Source organism: Leuciscus leuciscus, assembly GCF_965113295.1.
Source record: "Leuciscus leuciscus genome assembly, chromosome: 4".
NCBI classification, from domain to species: Eukaryota; Metazoa; Chordata; class Actinopteri; order Cypriniformes; family Leuciscidae; genus Leuciscus; species Leuciscus leuciscus.
The window spans coordinates 27841235-27861906 of record NC_138728.1 but is presented as its reverse complement, the minus strand read 5'-3'; the positions used below and the strand labels follow the sequence as shown (position 1 = coordinate 27861906).

General features: G+C 37.6%; 1 protein-coding gene and 1 long non-coding RNA gene across 2 annotated transcripts in view; one reads left to right on the top strand and one right to left on the bottom strand.

The window, feature by feature from the left end:
- Nucleotides 1-20672, top strand: part of LOC309497719 — a 209512-nt gene that overhangs the window by 64024 nt on the left and 124816 nt on the right. The window lies entirely within an intron of this gene.
- On the bottom strand, nt 14051-15755 carry LOC309498030 (uncharacterized protein). Its single transcript, XM_082168509.1, has 2 exons — nt 15297-15755; nt 14051-15021 (listed from the first exon to the last, which is right to left on the bottom strand). Exons 1-2 carry the CDS (start codon nt 15527-15529, stop codon nt 14217-14219), a joined length of 1038 nt encoding a protein of 345 aa, XP_082024635.1. The 5' UTR covers nt 15530-15755; the 3' UTR covers nt 14051-14216.

The window sequence follows — 20672 nt, the reverse complement described above, 5'->3', positions numbered from 1 at the left end:
ATTATGTAATCCGTATAAACGTGCATATAGGCGCGTCCACTGCGGGGGTGATGAGTCAGCATCGTCAACTTAATCTCTGCAGTCGAAAACATTATCAATAAAATCAATAAAAATAAATCAAAAAGCGTCACAAACGCGCGGTTTCTGCATCAAAACGCGCGTCCTCGACGTGTGATCTGCTATTTAAAACGCACGTTTGCAACGTGCGCTTTGGGGTCACCGAAAATAACAAAAATGGGCGTTGAAAACGTGTGTTTTGACTAGGACAAAACGCACGCTTTTGACGTGTAAACAGTTAACCCAAACAGGCAGTACAAACGTGTGTGAAGTTTCCAACCAGGCGAAAAGGACGCGTGAAATACGAGTTAAAAACAGTTTGAACGGGTCAGTGTCATTGGCTGCTGAAGGCTTGGGTCTAACCATTTCTGTGGGCTTGGGGGGGGTTTAGCTACTGTTCATAGACTAGGCTACCACCATTTAACATGCCATAGATCAGGTTATTCAGCCTATCTATTTTGTCCTTTTTTTGTAGAACTTATAGAAATAATACATTTAAATTGCAGTTTTATCAAAATTTAGATAAAAATGAAATTGCCTTGTTTTTCTTCGCTCATGCCTTTTTGTAAATAAACACATTAGTGGTCATTCTAGCTCTAACATGAAATCATTAACATTTGTGTGGGAAAATCAGTTACGGTGGAGGTAAGCAATCAATGCAGGTTAATCAATATCTCATATCTGTCTTTAGAGAACAACGTGGACTTTTGTTGTGCTTACATTTGAAGGTATCACAAGCAGGTGGCGCTTATTGAAACCTTTTTGTTCAAATATTGTGCGCTCAACACAGACAAACAGTAATTAAGTACACAGGTGATATTATCCATTTAATTTTTTTAAGACTTAGTGTTTAAATAGGGTATTTTATACTTTAAATAAGTATTTAAGACTTACAGGATTAGAATGAGAGCTTGTGCTCAGGGCAGGACATATATAAGAACTTAATTTGTCCCTATATTTTTTCCATTTTCTTTTTCTTGTGTAGGCCAAAGAAAATATCTAGATTGCAATTTTATGAATTTTTTTTTTTTTTACCAAGATAAGATTGCCTTCTTTTGCACATTAATACCATTCTAGCTGTATATCTATACCTCAAGTTTTCAAACTTTAAAAGTTAACATTTGATTGGGGGAAAAGTGTACAGATGTGGTTCTTGATCGATGCAGTTGTAATGAAAATTTGTTAAGCAACATAACCTTTATATATATATATATATATATATATGTGTGTGTGTGTGTGTGTGTGTGTGTGTGTGTGTGTGTGTGTGTGTGTGTGTGTGTGTGTGTGTGTGTGTGTGTGACTATAAAATGTATCACTATTGCGAGCAGGGTGCCACCAAGATGCTTTACAGGGACCAAATGACAGAAACATCTGATAGTTCACTCAAAATTCAAAACATTCTGTCTACATTTATTCACCCTCATGTTATTTCAAACATGCACAAGTCATCCCAATTTTTAAGATTTAACATATGCTTTTTATTTATTTTCTTAAATGTGAGCAATGGTAACAGAACTAATTTACATCCTGGGATCAATCGATTAAATTTTTTATCCAATTTATTTTCTACAAATGTGATGCATCTACCAGGTTTCAAATATAAATAAATACTGTCTATGTTATAAGGCTTATGTTATGAAGTCTTCACCTCAATTAGCACATAAAACCAGTCAACCTATTAACATGGATAATCCATCTCTACATCTCTAGATAGATGGATAGTCATCTACATCTAGATCGATAGATAGGTTTAATTTCAAATGTCAGTAGAACCAAATCAAAAGCAATCTACTGGTGCAGAATATAAATTACAGTTTGAAGTGCATCAATAGCCGGACTACCAACAGGTCCTGCAAGAATGTCCACATCCTGCAGTTGTTGCATCTGTGCCTGGGTTGGACTGAATTGTTTAGCAGGAACTGTTACAACTTCCTGACAATCCAAAGCAGGAATTACAAAATTTTGAGCAGGGCTGGGTCAAAAAAACTAACTCTGCCATGGCAGTGAGTGAAGATGTTTGCCTCTTAAGACATCCTCTGACAAACATCTGATATGGTGTGTGGTGACAAGCAGTGCACAATCCATGATGAGCTTCCTCCCGGAACCCGGGAGGAAGCTCATGTATTTCCTACCAGCCGTTTGTTGTGGTCCTTAAACTTTTAAAAGCAAATATTTCCCTTTGCTTTGAACTTCTGAGCGTTGTAACTTTGCAGATGTTGTTTATGCTCAAACAGCGACATTACACACTAACTAAAGTTAGAAAAGTGAAATCATAATCAACCACCCCTTTAAAAGGTGTACATTATGTAGCCGTTTGAAATGCATTAAGGGAGCAATGAAAAAAAAATTCATTATCTTCACCTGAGATATTCCATATGGAAAAATATGGGTTATCAGGGTTGCCAGCTGTCAAGCTTTCGACCACTCGTGAGAGCCACTCTGCCAAAGTAAATCTCACAACAAATTGGCAAACCTGTTTTTGATATGAAATAAAGTCCAAGCTTTCGCATTTTGTAAGTTTTAATATTTTATTCATTATTATTTCTTTTTAATTATGTTGAATGAATTTAAGCAAATGCATAAAATAAGAAAAAAAAGTCAGAACCTGCTCTATATTTGTTTAGTGAGAGCATTTCAATTCGACATCAATAGACTGCAGATTGTTTAGACATTGAATGCTTTAAGAATGTATAAAATAATTTTTAAAAAAGTCAGAACCTGCTCTATTTTTGTTTAGAGAGAGCATTTAAACTTTAAGCCAGTCCAAAAGTGGGAGCTTGAATAATGCCCTCACACATGTACTTGGTGAACTCCTCGTAGGTGTTATGGATGGGTAGTTTAAGTTTTACAAGGCAAGTATTGGCCTCAGGGTACTTCCGCCCTGTCTCATGATTGAAAGTCTGCGTTGGCTGCGGAGAAAAACCAAGTGCTGGTATTCTGTCAGCTCCAGAGGTGAACACCAGCAGTTGTTCGAGTGTTATATCAGACACACCATCTATAAAATAGAAAGGTAATAAAAACAATAACATTAATGATCAGTAGGATTGTGTAAAATTCAAAGTAGCTCAAACTAAATCAAAATACTGTTACTCAGCATATAATTAATTTACCTTCAATATCTAAAAGAAAGTCTCTCCAGAATCCTTCCACCTTTGTTTCCAGATGCCACCAATTGCTTCCAGGAGGGGACAGTTCCACTTGGAACAAAGAGATCAGGTCTGTTGCTTTTAGAGGCCTCTCTGATGAACAAAATGCCATCTTGAAGATGTTGTGATGATTTTTCATCATCTCCAGAAGGCCAAGTGTGCTTAACCCTTCTGCAAGTCTGTAAAAACAAACAAAAAAAAAACAAAAAAAAACTGTATGATGTTACACAAATAATGTGTACATTTAGAAAAGCATGTTACCCCAGCACACCCAAGTGATGAGAACCAAGCAACTCACATAGGTTAAGTGAATTAGAAGTACCATTCTCAATTGGCCATTATTTTACAGTGAAGCAATACTAGCCTAAACAACAGGAGCAAAACAGGAGCAAGTGCACCATTTTAAATAACCGTTGCAAATAGCAGTAGGTAGGTTTGCCCTTCAGCAGGAAAAAACAAACAAACAAAAAACAGCTCACCCAAGTATTTTCCTTACAAAAAAAAGGGAGAAAATCTGCTCCAACCACTCTGGTACTGTCATGAACAAAATGAAGGATTTGAAAACAAAATGCAAGTTACAATTTGTATTAATTACAGATGACCTAAGGAAGTGCAAAAATTAAAATGACCAATAATATATACAAAAACATAAGTACATAAAATATACACAGTACACACTTACTGTTGTAAGGCTTCTTTGGTCCTTCCTTCCACATAGAACTGGTCACGTTCCTCCATGGTGGTGATATGCCCCAGGGACCCCAACAAGGACAGGCTTTCGGCAGCTTCCATAATGGCATCTCTAGCTGCTGTAATATCTCCTGCATCACTGATCTTTGTCAGTTTATTAGTAGACAGTTTATTAGTAGAATCAGGCATTTTGTGATACCTTCACCATTGGTTTGAATAATTAAGAATTATGTCTTACCTTTTTTAATTTCCACTGTAAATCCAGGTCGGCTACTTCTTCAAGAGTGGGTGATGATGTTTGAATTGAGCACAGGTTTTGATAAAGTCTCTCCGAAAACAAAGAAGGAAACAATCCTCCATGTATCAGTGCCACCGCAATCATTTTTCCATAAACTTGGTACAGACCTCGCTGTAATGCTGCAAAAATGTAAGTGTTTAAAAACAGAACAAAGACTTTTTCAGATAAGACATACTGTGTGGAAAGTATTTTGCATAAGACAATTATAAATTAAAATCTACATTTGAAAACAAAGGCATAAATATAATTTTAAAAGCTAGTTAAACAAGGAGAAAATATGAATACCAACCACGGCTATCCAGAGACAAATTCTTTTGGTCCTGTGACCCTGTAAAAAGGGCGCTTTCCTTAAGCGCTAACATGAGGAGTCTGAAAAACTCCCGTTTTGGCCCACCCTCATCCACAGCACCCTCTGCTTGGTTGAAATCATCCATGAAAACGATACTTAATTTGGCCTCTGGGGTAAAACCTCTCCTTGCAAAGGCCCGCACAGCACCATCCAACACGTTTTGTCTGCATACATTGAACATATTACTGCTGGGCATCTCTTCCATACAGACTTTTGAGACCAGGGTGGCCAGTAATGTTCTCAGATCGGGTCTAAAAAACTAAAAAAAACAATATATATTAGTTTTAACTATTATAAACTATTATAACCAATAAATAGACCTTTATGCTCATAGCAGTAGCAGCGGATAAAACATTAAAAATAGGGCCTTGCAACACCCAAAACAGATGCCCTTGCATATGGAATTTATATGCAGTACCCAAATGGCCTGACAGCAAAATAATAATCAAGTAGGAAACTTCCACTTACTCCATGTCATTGACATCTGGAGAGCCAACAGTCCTGTCAAAGTACCCAGATGAGTTGTCATCATGAACGTTCTCTCCAGGAACCAGTGTGCCCTGACAAAAAAATTTTTAAAACCAAAGTAAACTTCTAAATAGCATTTAATAAGGTTTGGAATTTCATAGTTACATGAGTCTCACATCAATATCTGTGTCATTCCAGGTTACAAAAACAGTACAGGATTCATTGAAGTAATCAATTATCCTGCCCGTTGTTGTACTGCTGCTTATTGGTGGCACCCTGGCCCTCTGGATAGAGAACACCTCAGTTGCCATCTCATCCGAACCCACAAAGTCAAATAGGTGCTTAAAAAAAAACAAGATATTAAAAGCAGAACACTGCCTTGTAAAACTGTTCAGTTTAAAAATAATCAAATCATATTACTATAATTATATTATAATTAAATTACTATATGAAGGGTTTGGGTTTGGGTTTGGGTTTGGGTTTGGGTTTGGGTTTGGGTGAGGGTGGCGCAATGGATAAGACACATGCCTTTGGTGTGAGAGACCCGGGTTCGAATCCACTGTGAGACACCAATGTGTCCCTGAGCAAGACACTTAACCCCTAGTTGCTCCAGAGGCGTGCGACCTCTGACATATATAGCAATTGTAAGTCGCTTTGTATAAAAGCGTCAGCTAAATGAATAAATGTAAATGTAAATGTAAAATTCTCTCAAAAACAATTTAAGAAGCCTCAGTAGCATATTTATAAGTATTTTAAAGATAATCTATTGCCTGCATCATGTTTTTATACATTGACTCATTGGTCTCTAATCTTCAATATGCCCTTTAACGGTGTGGCTTTTGGTAAATTAGGAATAATGGTATGAATTTTTCTGATATCTGAACCCAGTTTCTAAATACCTGAATTGGGTGTGTGAGGTCAAATCTTCTCCTAACGATATGACCATCAGGATATTTTATTTGGAGTGGGATGCCATCCCGTGGCTCAGCCAGACTGCTCAAATTGAGACGCCTTCTTTCCAAAGCCTGTCATAAACAACAGTAAAAAATATTAGTCTATAGCCTTATTCGAACAGGACTAGTTTAACATGGAGAGATGAGGTAAAGTAATTTTACCACAGGATGTCTGTAATAATAATTGCCTAATCACACGGGATAAGATATCCCAGTAAAACTAGCAGAAGTGAGCAAGTCATTTGATTTACACACATTTTGGTACGCTTGTGGTGCTCTTCCACTGCATGGTAGGGTACAGCTCACTTCGGTACAGTTCACTTTGTGGCGCTTTTCCATTGCATGGAACGGAATGGTACAGATTACTTTAAATGGTACCACCTCTGTTGAGGTTCCAAGCCTCATACTAAACTGTGACGTGAAACACTGCAGATCACTGGTTGGTAGGGCTTTGACTCTGAACTTCGTTATGATTAACGAAATTATGATATTCGAACGAATATTAGGCAGCCTTTAATATTCAAACCTTTTACGGGCATTATTTTATATAAATGTGTTTGCTTGTAAACGTTTTCTATTCAGACGTTTTTCACGGATGGTGAAGTTGTGAATCACGAGTTCATTAGCAAGGCTATTATTGGCCATCTGAGCTCCTGTAGGTGATGTGAAGCCTTTTTTTTATTTTATATATAAGAATAATGGATAAAACCTGTCAAAAGCATACTGTTTGTGTTTAATCCAGGGTCTGATTTTTTATAAAAATAATAAAAAGAAAAAGTTGTGACTGTGTTTAAAGGCATTTAATGGTCAAAATATTATTAATAAATATTTGAATATTCGTTTTAATAAACAAACAAACTTCAAATATGATTTGAGCAAAAGTCAAAGCCCTACTGGTTGGTCAGACAGAATCATCACTACCAGAGTCATTGTATTTGCGACACGAGACACCAACACGCTAGATTTAGGGGGCTTTCAACTGGCAGGTTAGTTCGGAACGGGGCACAGTGAAAAATAAATGATCATGAAAAATCGCTAATGTGAACCTGTCATGCTGGGGTACCGAACCCGAGACTACCTGGAGGAGGTGGTTTAAGTTCAGTTGCTCCCAACATCTGGGTGAGTGAATTATCAGCAAAAAGTTTTTGAAGGTGAGCTAATCCTTTAATTAGATCAGAAGAAAATATTTTACCTGATTATTTTAGTATGATCATTACATATATAAATGGTTTTTTAAATAGTTAATAAAAATAGCATTTCTCTAGGAAAGTTATGTCGTTATCACATCACAATATTCAACAACATCGCATATTTTCCCAGTATCGTGCAGCCCTACTGTTCACCTATGAACAGTGTAGGAAAACTAATACTGGCTTTCGGGAATCTACTCGTGGCCTTTGAGAATCAATTTTGAATCGACCACATTTAAAAAAAAAAACAATTAACTCAAATAATCAGTAATGCTGAGCTGAAACTAAAGACTTTTCATAGAAATTTCCTTGCCTCCTCCAGCTCACTGATAAATCCCACTAAAGGATCCAATTTACTTACATTCAATCTCCTCTCTTCCATCAACTGCACAGCTTCATTAATATGCTCCAATGCCAGTCTCTGTGCTTCCTAATTACAGAGAAGTGTATTTCAGTCAGAGTTCACTTAAAATACAATATTACAGTTATACCCAAATTTAAAGCCCAACTATATATCTAAGATGGAAGGTGTCAATCCAGCAAACATAACCTCTTCATTATCTCCCTCACCTAAAAGATAAGTTCAACCAAAAGGTTGTAAAACCAAAAGTAAATCTCTTAGTAAAACAAATGTTTTTGCATCATTTTGGACTTGCCCTCTCCTGGTCCCTATGCCTGTCTCTGTTGAGGGCCTCCAGGTATTCAATGTCCTGGCTTCTCCGCATCTCTTGTCTGTTCTACAGTCTTTATACCAAGACAAACAACAAATTACATGGAAACACAGACTTAGACCCAAAATGAAGTGCAGTGTGGCATTTCTGCACTGGATATGCCCAAAGCAAACTATGAAGTAGTGCTGCCACTAACGGCAAATTTTCTAACGATTAATCTTTTGACAAATTTTCCGATTAGTCGACTAATCTAAACGACTAATTTAAATTAGTCATTTAAATTAGTTACAAATTTAATTTAAAAATCAAGGTGTTTGTTATTTTGTTGTGTCCATTTTATTTTAAACTCAACTGCAGGGCCAAAAAATGTCATCTATTAAAAAACATTATGTATTAAAGGAGAACTCCGGTCAATTTTAACATTGAGCAAATTTTTTTGTCAATTTGGAGTGCTGTCAGTACAGAGAACAACGACAAAAATTGGTGTTGCCTACACCGTGTTATTCTCTTTTTAAAATTTGCACCCTGTTGACTTCAATAGGGCAAGTTATAAACCTGCTTTTAGCCTCTTAACATCCTTGATGTGTCATTACAAGTGCCCAGCCAATGTGAGTGATCCCTTCAGAGTTAACACGGGTGAATCTGACTGCAGTAGATGTGAAAGATATTAATAAAAATGATGTTTATTCAGCCAGCGCACATACCTGTATTTACATCCTGTGTTCGGTCGAAGTCCATAGTAATCGATTGTCGAGTTCACGCGCGTGATCATAGGTACTTAACCAACGCTCGTGAACTCGACAGACTTGCGTGCGCACTTCAGGAAGTATTTAGTTAAATAAAACGCATGTAAGGGATGATAGTGTTGATGATTTACCTTGGAATCTGATTAGAAGGCCACCTTATGCTATACATGCACAGTAAACCTGTGTTGTTCACTCAGCTGCGCATAATAGTACCGGATGAATAATAATAAAAAAAAATATTGACCCGTGTTCTGTTTTCTATCATGCGCCGCGCACGTTTGCAATGATGTAAGATGCGTGCAAACGCACCAGGGTTCGGTAGAATTAATGTGACCAGGTTAAGTGTTTTAGTTGGAATTTGGATACCCTATGTAGGCTATTTATACTTACTCCATTCCTATAGAGGGAGTCTGTTGCAGGCTAACTTCCTGTGCTTAGGCTTCCACTAGGAAGTAGATAAAAGCAGCGTGCAAAGCACAGCTAAAGTAGTTCCAGGCAGGTCTTGACCGCATTACAGTTCCATATCACTTCGCGTAGTCAACTGTAATAACGGAAAATAGGATACAATTCATAACAAGAAAAAACATTTAGCCCCGTGCGCTTGATCTACAATTTTCAATGTCTAGCTTCACAATCAATGGAAACATGCAGTTTAATTTTAATAAATAAAGTATATAGTCCTATATAATCAATAGAAAATTAAACTGAATATAGGCTAAATAAATGGATAGTCCTGCAGCACGGATTTTTATTGCAGATAATTTAACAAATAAATAATTATTGATAGGCCTACTTGTTAAAAGGGCTTTGGGTTTCATTTATTTGGCTAGTCTACTGTCATCTGTCAATAATAGAAAAAAAAAGAATGAACGAATTAATTAAAACGAATTGAATTAATAAATAAAAAATAATGACGCACATGCTTTTCTGTCTCATTATTGCAACATCTCTCTCTAATAGCTGCATTAATAACTGCATAAAGCCGGTAACACACTTTAAGGCCGGTTATGAATGTAATTTGATACTTATGACTGATCATGCCCAAACGCGTGTTCAGCGCGTTCGGTCTGTGTTCAAAGTCGGTGTTTAAAATCTTCTGCAGTCGATGAAAACAGTCAGAGAATGTGTCAGCGAGTCGTGTGTCCCCAGCATTAGTCTGCTATCAGCGGCTCAAACCTCCGTTACTAACTCTGAAATTACGTTTTGGAATTAGCAACGGAGGCATGGGATTAGATGCGTAAGAAATTAGTCCTACATACAAGAGCGTTTTAATGACAAAAACTTTACAAACGTCTTGAAATACATAATCTGAACAATGTTTCGAAGTGTGGTAACTGTAGTATAAGCGGAATAATTGACTTATATTTTAATACATTAAGTAAGGAATAATTGACGACAGGCCGTTGAATTATTAGAAAAATAATTTTAATACATTAAGTAAGGAATAATTGACGACAGGCCGTTGAATTATTAGAAAAATAATGCACACCCGAGGTGTAACGGCCACTCCGCTTCGCGTCGTGACCGCATTACCACCTCGGGTGTGCATTATTTTTCTAATAATTCAACGGCCTGTCGTCAATTATTCCTTACTTAATGTATTAATGTGGGATGTACTGTGCCAATTGTTTGTTTCTTCCCTGCTTAAATGTGTTGCACTATTGCTGCGAGTAGAAATAGATTTTATATATTTATTCTGTGTGGTATGTTGTAAGCGAGATCGTATATTGTGTAAACCAGGGAAGGATAATACAGTTAGAAGGAAACTGGTGCAGTTGGTTTTATGCTATGTGTGCTTATGGTATGTTTGTGATTTATTACAGAAACTGAGTGCTTCGGGGTGTAATTGCCGCTTTCCCCTATTATAAATGTGAGAACTGTATTGTACCTCCAAGGTGTATTGTACATTTTGTTTGTTTTGTTTGTTGTTTTCTTTGCTTTCCTGAAGGGGTGGTTTTTTTGATGAATGGTCTGGCAAACAGTATTAAAACATTGTGCCCCACTTACCCAAAGCTAGCCTCTAGTGTAGATTTGGGGTGGTTTCACATGGATTATTCAGTTTGAGTTTGCCGTGTACAGGGTTTCCATATTGGGGGTGCTATGTTAACTAAGATTGCGGTATTTGATACACTGTGTGATAGTGAGGTTTTGCTGTTGGCCAGTTGTGTGCCTATGGACAGTATTATTTGCCAACCTTCAATATTTTAACTATACCATTTGTGATAATAAAGTAAGATATTCTTTTTTGTATACCAGCCTTTGTCTTCCTTTGAATCCTTTAAGATACCTGTTAAAGGGAACTAAGTAATGCTGATAAAGAAAAGTTCCATTATGTTACATTAAGTTGAGTGTTAAACCAGACCAACTCTGCGGGGGGCACTCGGACCGCAGCAAAGGTAGTCAATGTCAAAGCACCATCACCTGCCTCTGCCATTTTTCATATTAAAGCAGTGAAGGGGAAGAAAGAGGATAGCAGATTAACCAGCAGGGCACGCATGGACTGGTGTGTGTAGGTGAATTACAGTGAGCCGTTTGAGACGGGAGTCCAAAAAAGAAATAGCTGGTCAATAGTAAAAAAAAAAAAAAAATTACTGTCAACTCATTTTCATGGTCGATTACGTTGACTAATTGCAGCAGCACTACTATGAAGTTCAAATTATTGCATATACACATTTATTAAGTTAGCATATATGAAACTCACTTCCACTATCTGTTCAATAGATGGCACCTCTGGAATTTCCCCTGAGGGCTCTGCCAGCTGTATTTCCTGAATTAAGAAAAAAAAAAATGAAATAATAATCACAAAGGTATACACAAGAGTACACATTTCATTAAAGAGTTGTGAACACCGGAGACAATTATTCATCTGTTAAATTGGAACCAAAACAATGTATGCTTTTAAGGAAAGGTTTTAACCTCAGCCACCCTCCCCCTTGTGACTTGGAGGCTTATCATCATCGCCTCCTTTGCAATCATGATTGGAACAGATTTGGGTTCCAAATAGTAACAATTTAACCAAAGTTCATCTTACCTCCACAAACACAGAGACCAAATCCCCACCACTGACATCATTATGGACCTGATGTGACAGTATGCTTGTTTGATGTGTAGTGCTTAAGGGCATCCTTCCTGGTGATAAGGAAATTGGTGATTCTTCTGTGCGGGTCTGCCTACCGCTGTTGTCTGACAGTCTCTGCCTGGTAGGGGGGGGATTTGGCGTTCCAAGTGAGGGTGGCTGGTTCAGCACAGTAACGGGGTTGGTCCTCACCCTGTGGGTACAAATGACAGGTTAGTAGTATTGCATACCAACATCCAAATCAAGTTCAAGTTTGTCAATTCTACTATATGTGCAGGACATACAGAGGTTTGAAATTCCATTTCCCTCAGACCCATGGTGTAAAACACCCAATATAACACAGACAAGTATTAAAAATATATATAAATACAATACAAAAAAAAAATCATCAGGCATATGAAAATTCAAATTGTTTACATTATAAGGTGCAAAACAATATGCAATAAGAGAGAGCAGCAATTGTTAAAGTGTCAAAATATTGCAAATTATCAATATATTGTTATATGCATATCACAATGGCTTGCAAAAACTGGGGTCATGAACAAAAGACAGAGAAAAACACTCACTGCTCTTGGCAGAATAACTTTTGTAGCTTTAATAAGAATCAGCATGTATGTGTATGCTGATGTTAAAATAACACTTCTTATGCTTCACTAAAACACTGTACACTTTCAGAAGTTGTAGGGATGTTTTAATTTCACAAAAAGAATTTGAAACACATGTTGGTTATATAATTTAATATATTTCAAAGATAAAAAAAAAAAAAATCTGGCTTTTCTCAGTCTAGAAAGCTCCAAATTCTAAATTAATTTCACATTTACTACATAAAATACCCATTTAAAATACACATTCTTCTTTCCAGAGCTGAAGTATCCCTTTAATGAGTTATCGCATTTTTCTTTAATATTGTGCAAGCCATGTGTTTATAATAAATTATGATAATACTTACGTCTAGTAACTGGTCGATTGGTTCCCTCATTTATAAATCCCACGCATACCCTTAACGTCCGCGGGGTGTTGACTACTCTCCTCCTCCTCCTTTGTGGCCTTGTTGGATTAGTGTCATTTCTGAACTCTCGAAATCTACAAGTACAAAAGTCACACAAAATAGGACATTTTGTTTTAGAATATCGTTAACGTCAACGCAGTATTAGTTACGCTCAAATGATTGACATTTCTTTTAGCAAAAGCCACATCTTGCAAAAAAAAGTGATCGCCCGCCAAAAAGTAATTAACGTTAGGCCTAACTACATAATCAAGGCCCAAGGCTTCATCAATTAGGCCCAACTAGACATCATATAATTAGGCCTAAATAGCCCAACATCATATTCAATTATAATTAATATAATTTACTGCTCGGTCGTACTTAAAATAAACATATTATCTGTCTTGCAATTATACGTATTAGCCTATATACAGTACAACATGACTTAACATTATTTTACAAATTACCTTTCAACAAGACTGCCTTCTTGGTCCTCGTTTCCCGCTTGTCCTATCAATCTGTCAAAATTTGCATTTATTTGAGATCTTAAACTTAAAAGACGTGATCTATACCTTTGATCCGACATGTCTTGTACAGTACAGCAGGCTGAGCTCTGAACTTTCTCCACGATGCTTGCTTGCTAATGTGCTCGTCTAAGCAGACGATGCAGACCACGTTTTCCCATCATCCTGTTGGTTGGGGTGGAGTTTCCCACGTCTCACGTTAAATTCGTTAAATTAATTTTTATATATTTATTTATTTATTTACAGATTTGCAATAGATTATACCTAAAAGTAAACATCACATTCCAGACTTTAGTTAATTATATTAGAATATTATATTAAACCAAACGTCACCGTCTAGCATTGATGAAAGTAGATTGGTAGCCTACACTTCTAAAGGTTCATTAGTTTACATAATATATTAACTAACATGAACTAACCATTAGCAATACATATGTTACTGTATTTGTTCATCTGTGTAAACGTTAGTTAATAAAAAAATAAAAATGGAAAATGCAGTAAAAGTGCAGTTCATTTAGTTCTTCCTAATTATAGTTAACTAACATTAGATCATGGACCTTAATGTACAGTGTAACCATTTCATCTAAATAAATGTATTACTAATCATATGTGATATGTAATATGATGGACACATATACAAAAGTATTAATTAGTAGGAATCTATACATTTTAAAATTTTAGACTACTACTTGGCTTTTTTATATATTGTATGAACTGGTGATTAATAGGCTGCCAGAGGACAAAATAACAAAGATAATAATAATAATAATTCATTACATTTATATAGCGCTTTTCTCGGCACTCAAAGCGCTTTACATAGAAGGGGGGAATCTCCTCAACCACCACCAAGATAGTTCAACAGGGATAAAACACACAACTACCCTTTTAATACTCCATATACTACATCCAGAAAAATTATTTACAAATAATATGCAATGCAGTCTACATCACACAAACACAAGCTAAACCTATGTAATTGACAAAAAGGACTAACTTACAATGGCTTAATTAAACACAATACTTATAAAAGCTGTAAAAAATGTGTCACAAAACTAATCAGAGTCTATGGATGAACAACAGACTGCAGGAACATAATTGTCATCTGAAGAAGGTCAACACCCATGCCATCACTGGAGACATCCAGAGGATCCACCAAGCGTTGAAGTTGATGAACATCACCTTCATTTAGATTGAGCAGGCTTTCAGGGACATTAATGGCATCTCTCCATAGAGGATTAGCATTTTGGTACTCAGGTGTGTCCTGTTCTTGTGCCATTCCTGGATCCGGCCCCAGAACACCACCTTGAAGTTCTGGTGCATTCACGGGTCCTTCAAATACTCCTTGAATGGCTCTCAAGGGCCTGTTCTGCATTCGCAGGCATACTCGGACAAACAGCTGTACTGGAGTGCTAAATCCCTCAGTGCGCAGGCCGTGATTATTCCAGCGACGGCGGAAAACTCCAAGATCCCTGTTTATTCTCGGGAGGTACACATACTGCAAAGCCCACATGTGCAGTTCATTGTCAGGATCAATGATCCCTTCCGACTCCAGGAATGTAAAGAGGCCATGGTACACATTGATCATGCCAGTCCATAGATTACCCCAAAACCTCTCGATCCTCTGATTGTGTGTACTCTGACCTCTGAGAACACTCCTGTTGCCCATTCCATGGAAGACATTCATGAAGAGACACACATCAACGTTCTCTCCACCGTAATCACAACGCACTTGTGACGGCACACCATACTGGGTGACTGCTGTGTTGAAATGTTGCAAGACTGTACTGCTCCGATTGTTGTTAGATGCAACAAGGAAAACCACAAGCCGGCTATAGCCGTCAATGGATCCATGAACCACAATTCGCCACCTTTTGAAAGCAAAATATTTGTAATATTATCAGACAGCTTCTTATAGTTTAATATGAATATGAAGGAACATTATATCACTGTTAAAGTTAGCAAAATTTTAATTCCTGAATGTTTTCATGTATGAAGTGTTGGAAGATGTATAAGCCTTTTGGATTTGGTAACTTGGCTAAATTTAAAGAGGTGCCTATCCATTTTCTGTGCATGGCCCCTAATAAACGGAGCAATTTCAAGAGGGTTCTCACACCATCGGTGATCGTGCCCTATTAATCATTACCTTATGAGCTTGTGGTAACCATCTAGGTGCCATAGAGAGTTTGGGCCAGCTACGCGGTATGTTCTGCGCTGTAGTCTGTGTGACAATGCTCTCAAAACAGCTGCCTCTGGATTTGTTCTGAGCATGCTCGCCCGCACCCTCCTCCTTTGAACAAGCACACCTGCTGAGCTTAACTGAGCCCTCACAGACTCAGGTCCAAGAAGATCATTTTGACCGACAGCATTGATGACCATGCTGTCAAGCTCCTGATCCGTTATTTGTGCATAGCGTCTTGAGCGATTGAGATGAAAGATTCTGTAAAAGGAAGGTTTTTACAAAGCAATTACTTCAAATTGTAAACCATTTAGTTTTCACTCATTTTTTATTTGATAAACATCTGTCAAAAATATAACCCCCAAAATTTGATAATTCTTATAAGTTATCAAGGGGAAATATTTTGTTTTGTTTGTTTGTTTCACACAGCCCCCATTTGCATATTTTGGCCCTATTAAAGTCCTTTCTCTCTAGAACATTGGATGTGGTTGCACCTATTAAATTAAAAAAGGTCAGAGAGAAAAATAAAGCACCATGGTATAACAATACTACGCATGCTTTAAAGAGAGAAACCCGTATTTTAGAGCGTAAATGGAAACAAACTAATTTAGAGGTCTTTCGAATCGCGTGGAAAGACAGTATGTCACGTTATAAAAAGGCCCTAAAAGCGGCCAGGGCTGAGCACCTCCGCAAACTAATAGAAAACAACCAAAACAATCCAAGGTTTTTATTTAACACCGTGGCTAGACTAACAAATAAACAGACGTCACCCGAACAAAATATACCGTTACAGTTCAGTAGTAATGATTTCATGAACTTCTTCACTGAGAAAATAGAAAGCATCAGAACCACAATTGTAAACGTTCAATCTTCAATCGCGCCTTATAATTCAGCTTCAATTATCACCCCGCAAGAACAATTACAGTGCTTTACAACTATAGAACAAAAAGAGTTAAATAAACTTATCACTTCATCTAAAACAACAACATGTTTATTAGATCCTATACCAACTAAACTACTGAAAGAAGTGTTACCTGTAGTGGAAGAGCCTCTCCTCAATATTATAAACTCGTCTTTATCTCTAGGTCATGTTCCAAGAACATTTAAACTGGCAGTTATAAAACCTCTCATTAAGAAACCACAATTAGATCATAATAATCTAGCAAATTATAGACCCATTTCAAATCTTCCATTTATGTCTAAAATATTAGAAAAAGTGGTGTCCGCTCAACTGGGCTCTTTCTTGCAACAAAATGATATCTATGAAAAGTTTCAGTCTGGATTCAGACCGCATCATAGCACTGAAACTGTGCTCGTTAAAATCACAAATGATTTACTTTTAGCTTCTGACCAAGGCTGTATCTCAATACTAGTTTTACTTGATCTTAGTGCTGCGTTCGATACTATAGATCATACATTACTCTTAGATCGACTACAAAATTATACTGGTGTTCAAGGACAAGCACTAAGCTGGTTCAAATCATACCTATCTGACCGCTACCATTTTGTCTATTTAAATGGAGAAAAATCGATCATAACTCCAGTAAACTATGGAGTGCCGCAGGGATCTGTGTTAGGCCCTCTGTTATTTTCAATATATATGATGCCACTTGGAAATATTATAAGGAAACATGGAATTAGTTTCCATTGTTATGCTGATTGTTACGCCCTGTGGCTGTATTTGTGAATTGCGCTCTTGGGAGAGTGTCACCTACTGGGCAAATTATGCATTGCATGTTTCCACCTCTTGCTCTTTCTGACGCTCTCTGTTGTAGATTGCTAATTGGATTCCAGCTGATGTCCATCATTCTTCAGTACTGAGTGAACGCTACAGAGATCCAAGGTGTATAAGATGGCAAAGAGACAATGCTGGGGTGCTGACGGCTACGCGCTCACTCTTTGTCCTGATCCAGACTGGCGTTCTTTTGTGCATTTCAGTGTGACCAAGTGTGGTCTTTATTACCTCTTAACTTTGTGAATGAACTTGTCAATTACAAACTATGAGAGAGTGAGTGAACGCTATGGTGGGTGTGTTTATGATTCTTTTTTGTTATTCTTTAATTTATGTAAATACTTTTGTTTGACTTCCTTTGGAAGCGGTAGGGAGAGGGTGCCATTTTCTTTAAACATAAAATTTTGTTTATGTTTATGGTAGACAGGGAGATAGGTAAGACTCTGTCATTTCTTTTCATTTCTTTTTTTTAAGGCTAGTTAGAGTTTTCGTGTTTAGTTAGAGGATTTTTGTTTGTTATGTTGGCCTGGCCCTCTCCTGAAGATTTGCTTCCTTTTTTATTAATAAATTAAGATATTTGCTTAATTTTGTGTTTGTGCTTTTCTGGATCAGGGGATTGATGTGACCGTCAGACTTTTTGTTTTATTTACATTTTGTTACGACTTCATTTAACCCCTAGACCAACAGTGACTACGTTTACATGCAGCCAATATTCGGGTTATGGTCGGGTTAAGGTCACTATTTGGGTTTCTGAAACATTCGGAATAACCCGTTTACATGCGTGAGTAGAGAGAGTTACTCCTGTATACATGGAATTTGTAATCAATTGGCAATATCCCGATGTAAACGGCGACGCACGGTTAGCGTCTGGACGCACGGACAACGTTAAGACGCAATGTGCGTCATTTCCGATTCTTCTTCCTGTATCCAAAGGCAACAACAACAGCAGCAGCACGCGGATAATGAATAGTTCGGGGCAGATAGCGATCGCCTTTGTTTGCGCCTTCCTCCTCGCTCCAAAAGTGTGGTGCTGTGCTGCATCTCGCCATGTTTACCTCTACTTCTTGTTTACTTCCGGTATACTGCACGCGGGTTTTTGTATGCGCCGTCTCTACTCAAAAGACCAAGATTCCTTGCGAATAGAACATGCGCAGAACACAAATCAATGTTCCTTTTGATGGGGATATGCCGATACGCGTTTACATGACCAAATATTCGGGTTAGAAAAGGGGTACCCCAGGGATAATATCCGGGTTTTTAAAAACCGGGATATGAGCATATCCGGGGTTTTGCCGGTGTTTACATGGCCGTGCGCGACCGGGTTATTGCTAATATCCCGGTTTTGAACGGGTTATTGGCTGCATGTAAACGTAGTCAGTGAGGTTCGTAACACTGATGACACTCAAATATATATTTCATCACGGCCGGATGAAAACGCTAAATTTTCCAAATTGACAGAGTGTGTTAAAGATATAAAAGATTGGATGACGCGTAATTTTCTTTTATTAAATCCAGACAAGACAGAGGTAATACTTATCGGTTCAAAAAACCGCCCACAAAACATCGCACAATACAACTTTAACATCATAGGATGTCCTGTTACTTTATCCTCTACAGTAAAAGACCTGGGTGTTATACTCGATTGCAACCTGTCTTTTGAAAATCATATTTCATATGTTACAAAAACAGCCTTTTTCCACCTTAGAAACATTGCTAAGCTACGTAATATGCTATCAGTTTCTGATGCAGAAAAGTTAGTTCATGCGTTCATGACCTCGAGACTGGATTACTGTAATGCTTTATTAGCTGGTTGTCCTGCATCCTCAATAAACAAGCTACAGTTAGTCCAAAATGCCGCCGCTAGAGTTCTTACGAGATCAAGAAAATATGATCATATAACACAGATTTTATCATCACTGCATTGGTTACCTATAAAGCTCCGTATTAATTATAAGATATTGCTACTGACTTATAAAGCCCTAAACGGCTTAGCTCCAGTCTATTTAACAGATCTTCTATCACCCTATAATCCATCGCGCTCTTTAAGATCACTAAATTCAAGGCTTTTGGTCATACCTAGGATATCCAGAACCACCAAAGGAGGGAGAGCATTTTCACATTTGGCTCCAAAACTCTGGAATAGTCTTCCTGATACTGTTCGTTGCTCAGACTCGCTCTCCCAGTTTAAAACTAGATTAAAGTCACATCTCTTCAGCCAGGCATTCTTATAATCCTACAGTTCAAACTACAATCCGGCCTCTAGCTCATAAATGCCAGAGGAGAACTGGCCCCCGACTGAGCCTGGGTTCTCCCAAGGTTTTTTTTCTCCATTAGGTCACCTGATGGAGTTTTAGGACACCATTAGGTCACTTGATGGAGTTTTTCGGTTCCTTGCCACTGTTGCCTTTGGCTTGCTCAGTTGGGGATATTTTGGGGATATTTAATTTTATTTTATCAATCAATAAATTCCTCTTGAAAAAAAAAACTTTGTTGTATTATTTTAATTTAATACTGTGAAGCTGCTTTGATACAATCTGTATTGTGAAAAGCGCTATACAAATAAACTTGACTTGACTTTAAGCTGGCCCATGTCATGTGTCCACTCTTGGACAGAGGTCTGCTACCTGACCCGAGCCCGATGGGTCCCGAAAAATGTGCGGGTTTCGGGTCGGGTTCGGGTTAATGTTTAATGAACAGCATCAGGTTTGGGTGGGTTCGGGTTTGTAACTAAGAAAAACTAAATAGGCTATGCCGTGTGCTTTGCCGGCACGCGCGAGAGAGAAAGTAGGCTACATGCGTGCGCAGATGTGCAGCTACACACAGACAGACCACAGACACACAGGCTCTCTCTCTCAAATATATATATATATATATATATATATATATATATATATATATATATATATATATATATATATATATATAAACAGAGTGGACCTCGGTTTCGGGCTTAACATGTAAATGTAGGCTAATTGTTAAATGATCGCGGGTATACGGGCCGGGTTCGGGCTTCAGTTTAAAGCCCGTGCAGACCTCACTGGTTGTGAACTTCTCCCTTTCACACTTTTATTGTGTTCATTTGGACATTTAAGACACTACGAAGAAATGATTTCTGTTTTAAACCCTGTGCTCACATGAACATTTACAGTAATTTGATGGCATGCACAGTGTGTTAGACACTGGCTGAACCTTGCCTTAGTCGCCGTCTCACAGTGGATCGTGACACATGAAGGATTTCGGCAATTGGCCTTGAAGTAAATCCAGACTCCACCAGAAATTCTATTTGTGGCCTGGTTATGTTGTATGATGGGGACCTATACCACCATGATTTAATGGAACTTGATACAAACTTGCACCTTCTGGAAGTATAGAAAAAAAAGACAGCATTTAGCATGCAGACTATGGTCATAACGTGCATTATGAACTGGTGCATTATTTCTGCCCATTAACAAATTTGACTGGCAAACTGGAAAAGCTGCAACAGGTTAGATTGGCATTCAAAATGGATTAATATATTTCAATATGATTTTTCCTTTAAATTGGGTATAAATGTTTGCCATCTTCATTACATCGCTATATTAAATTTTAGTGTGCAACAAACGAAATATTAT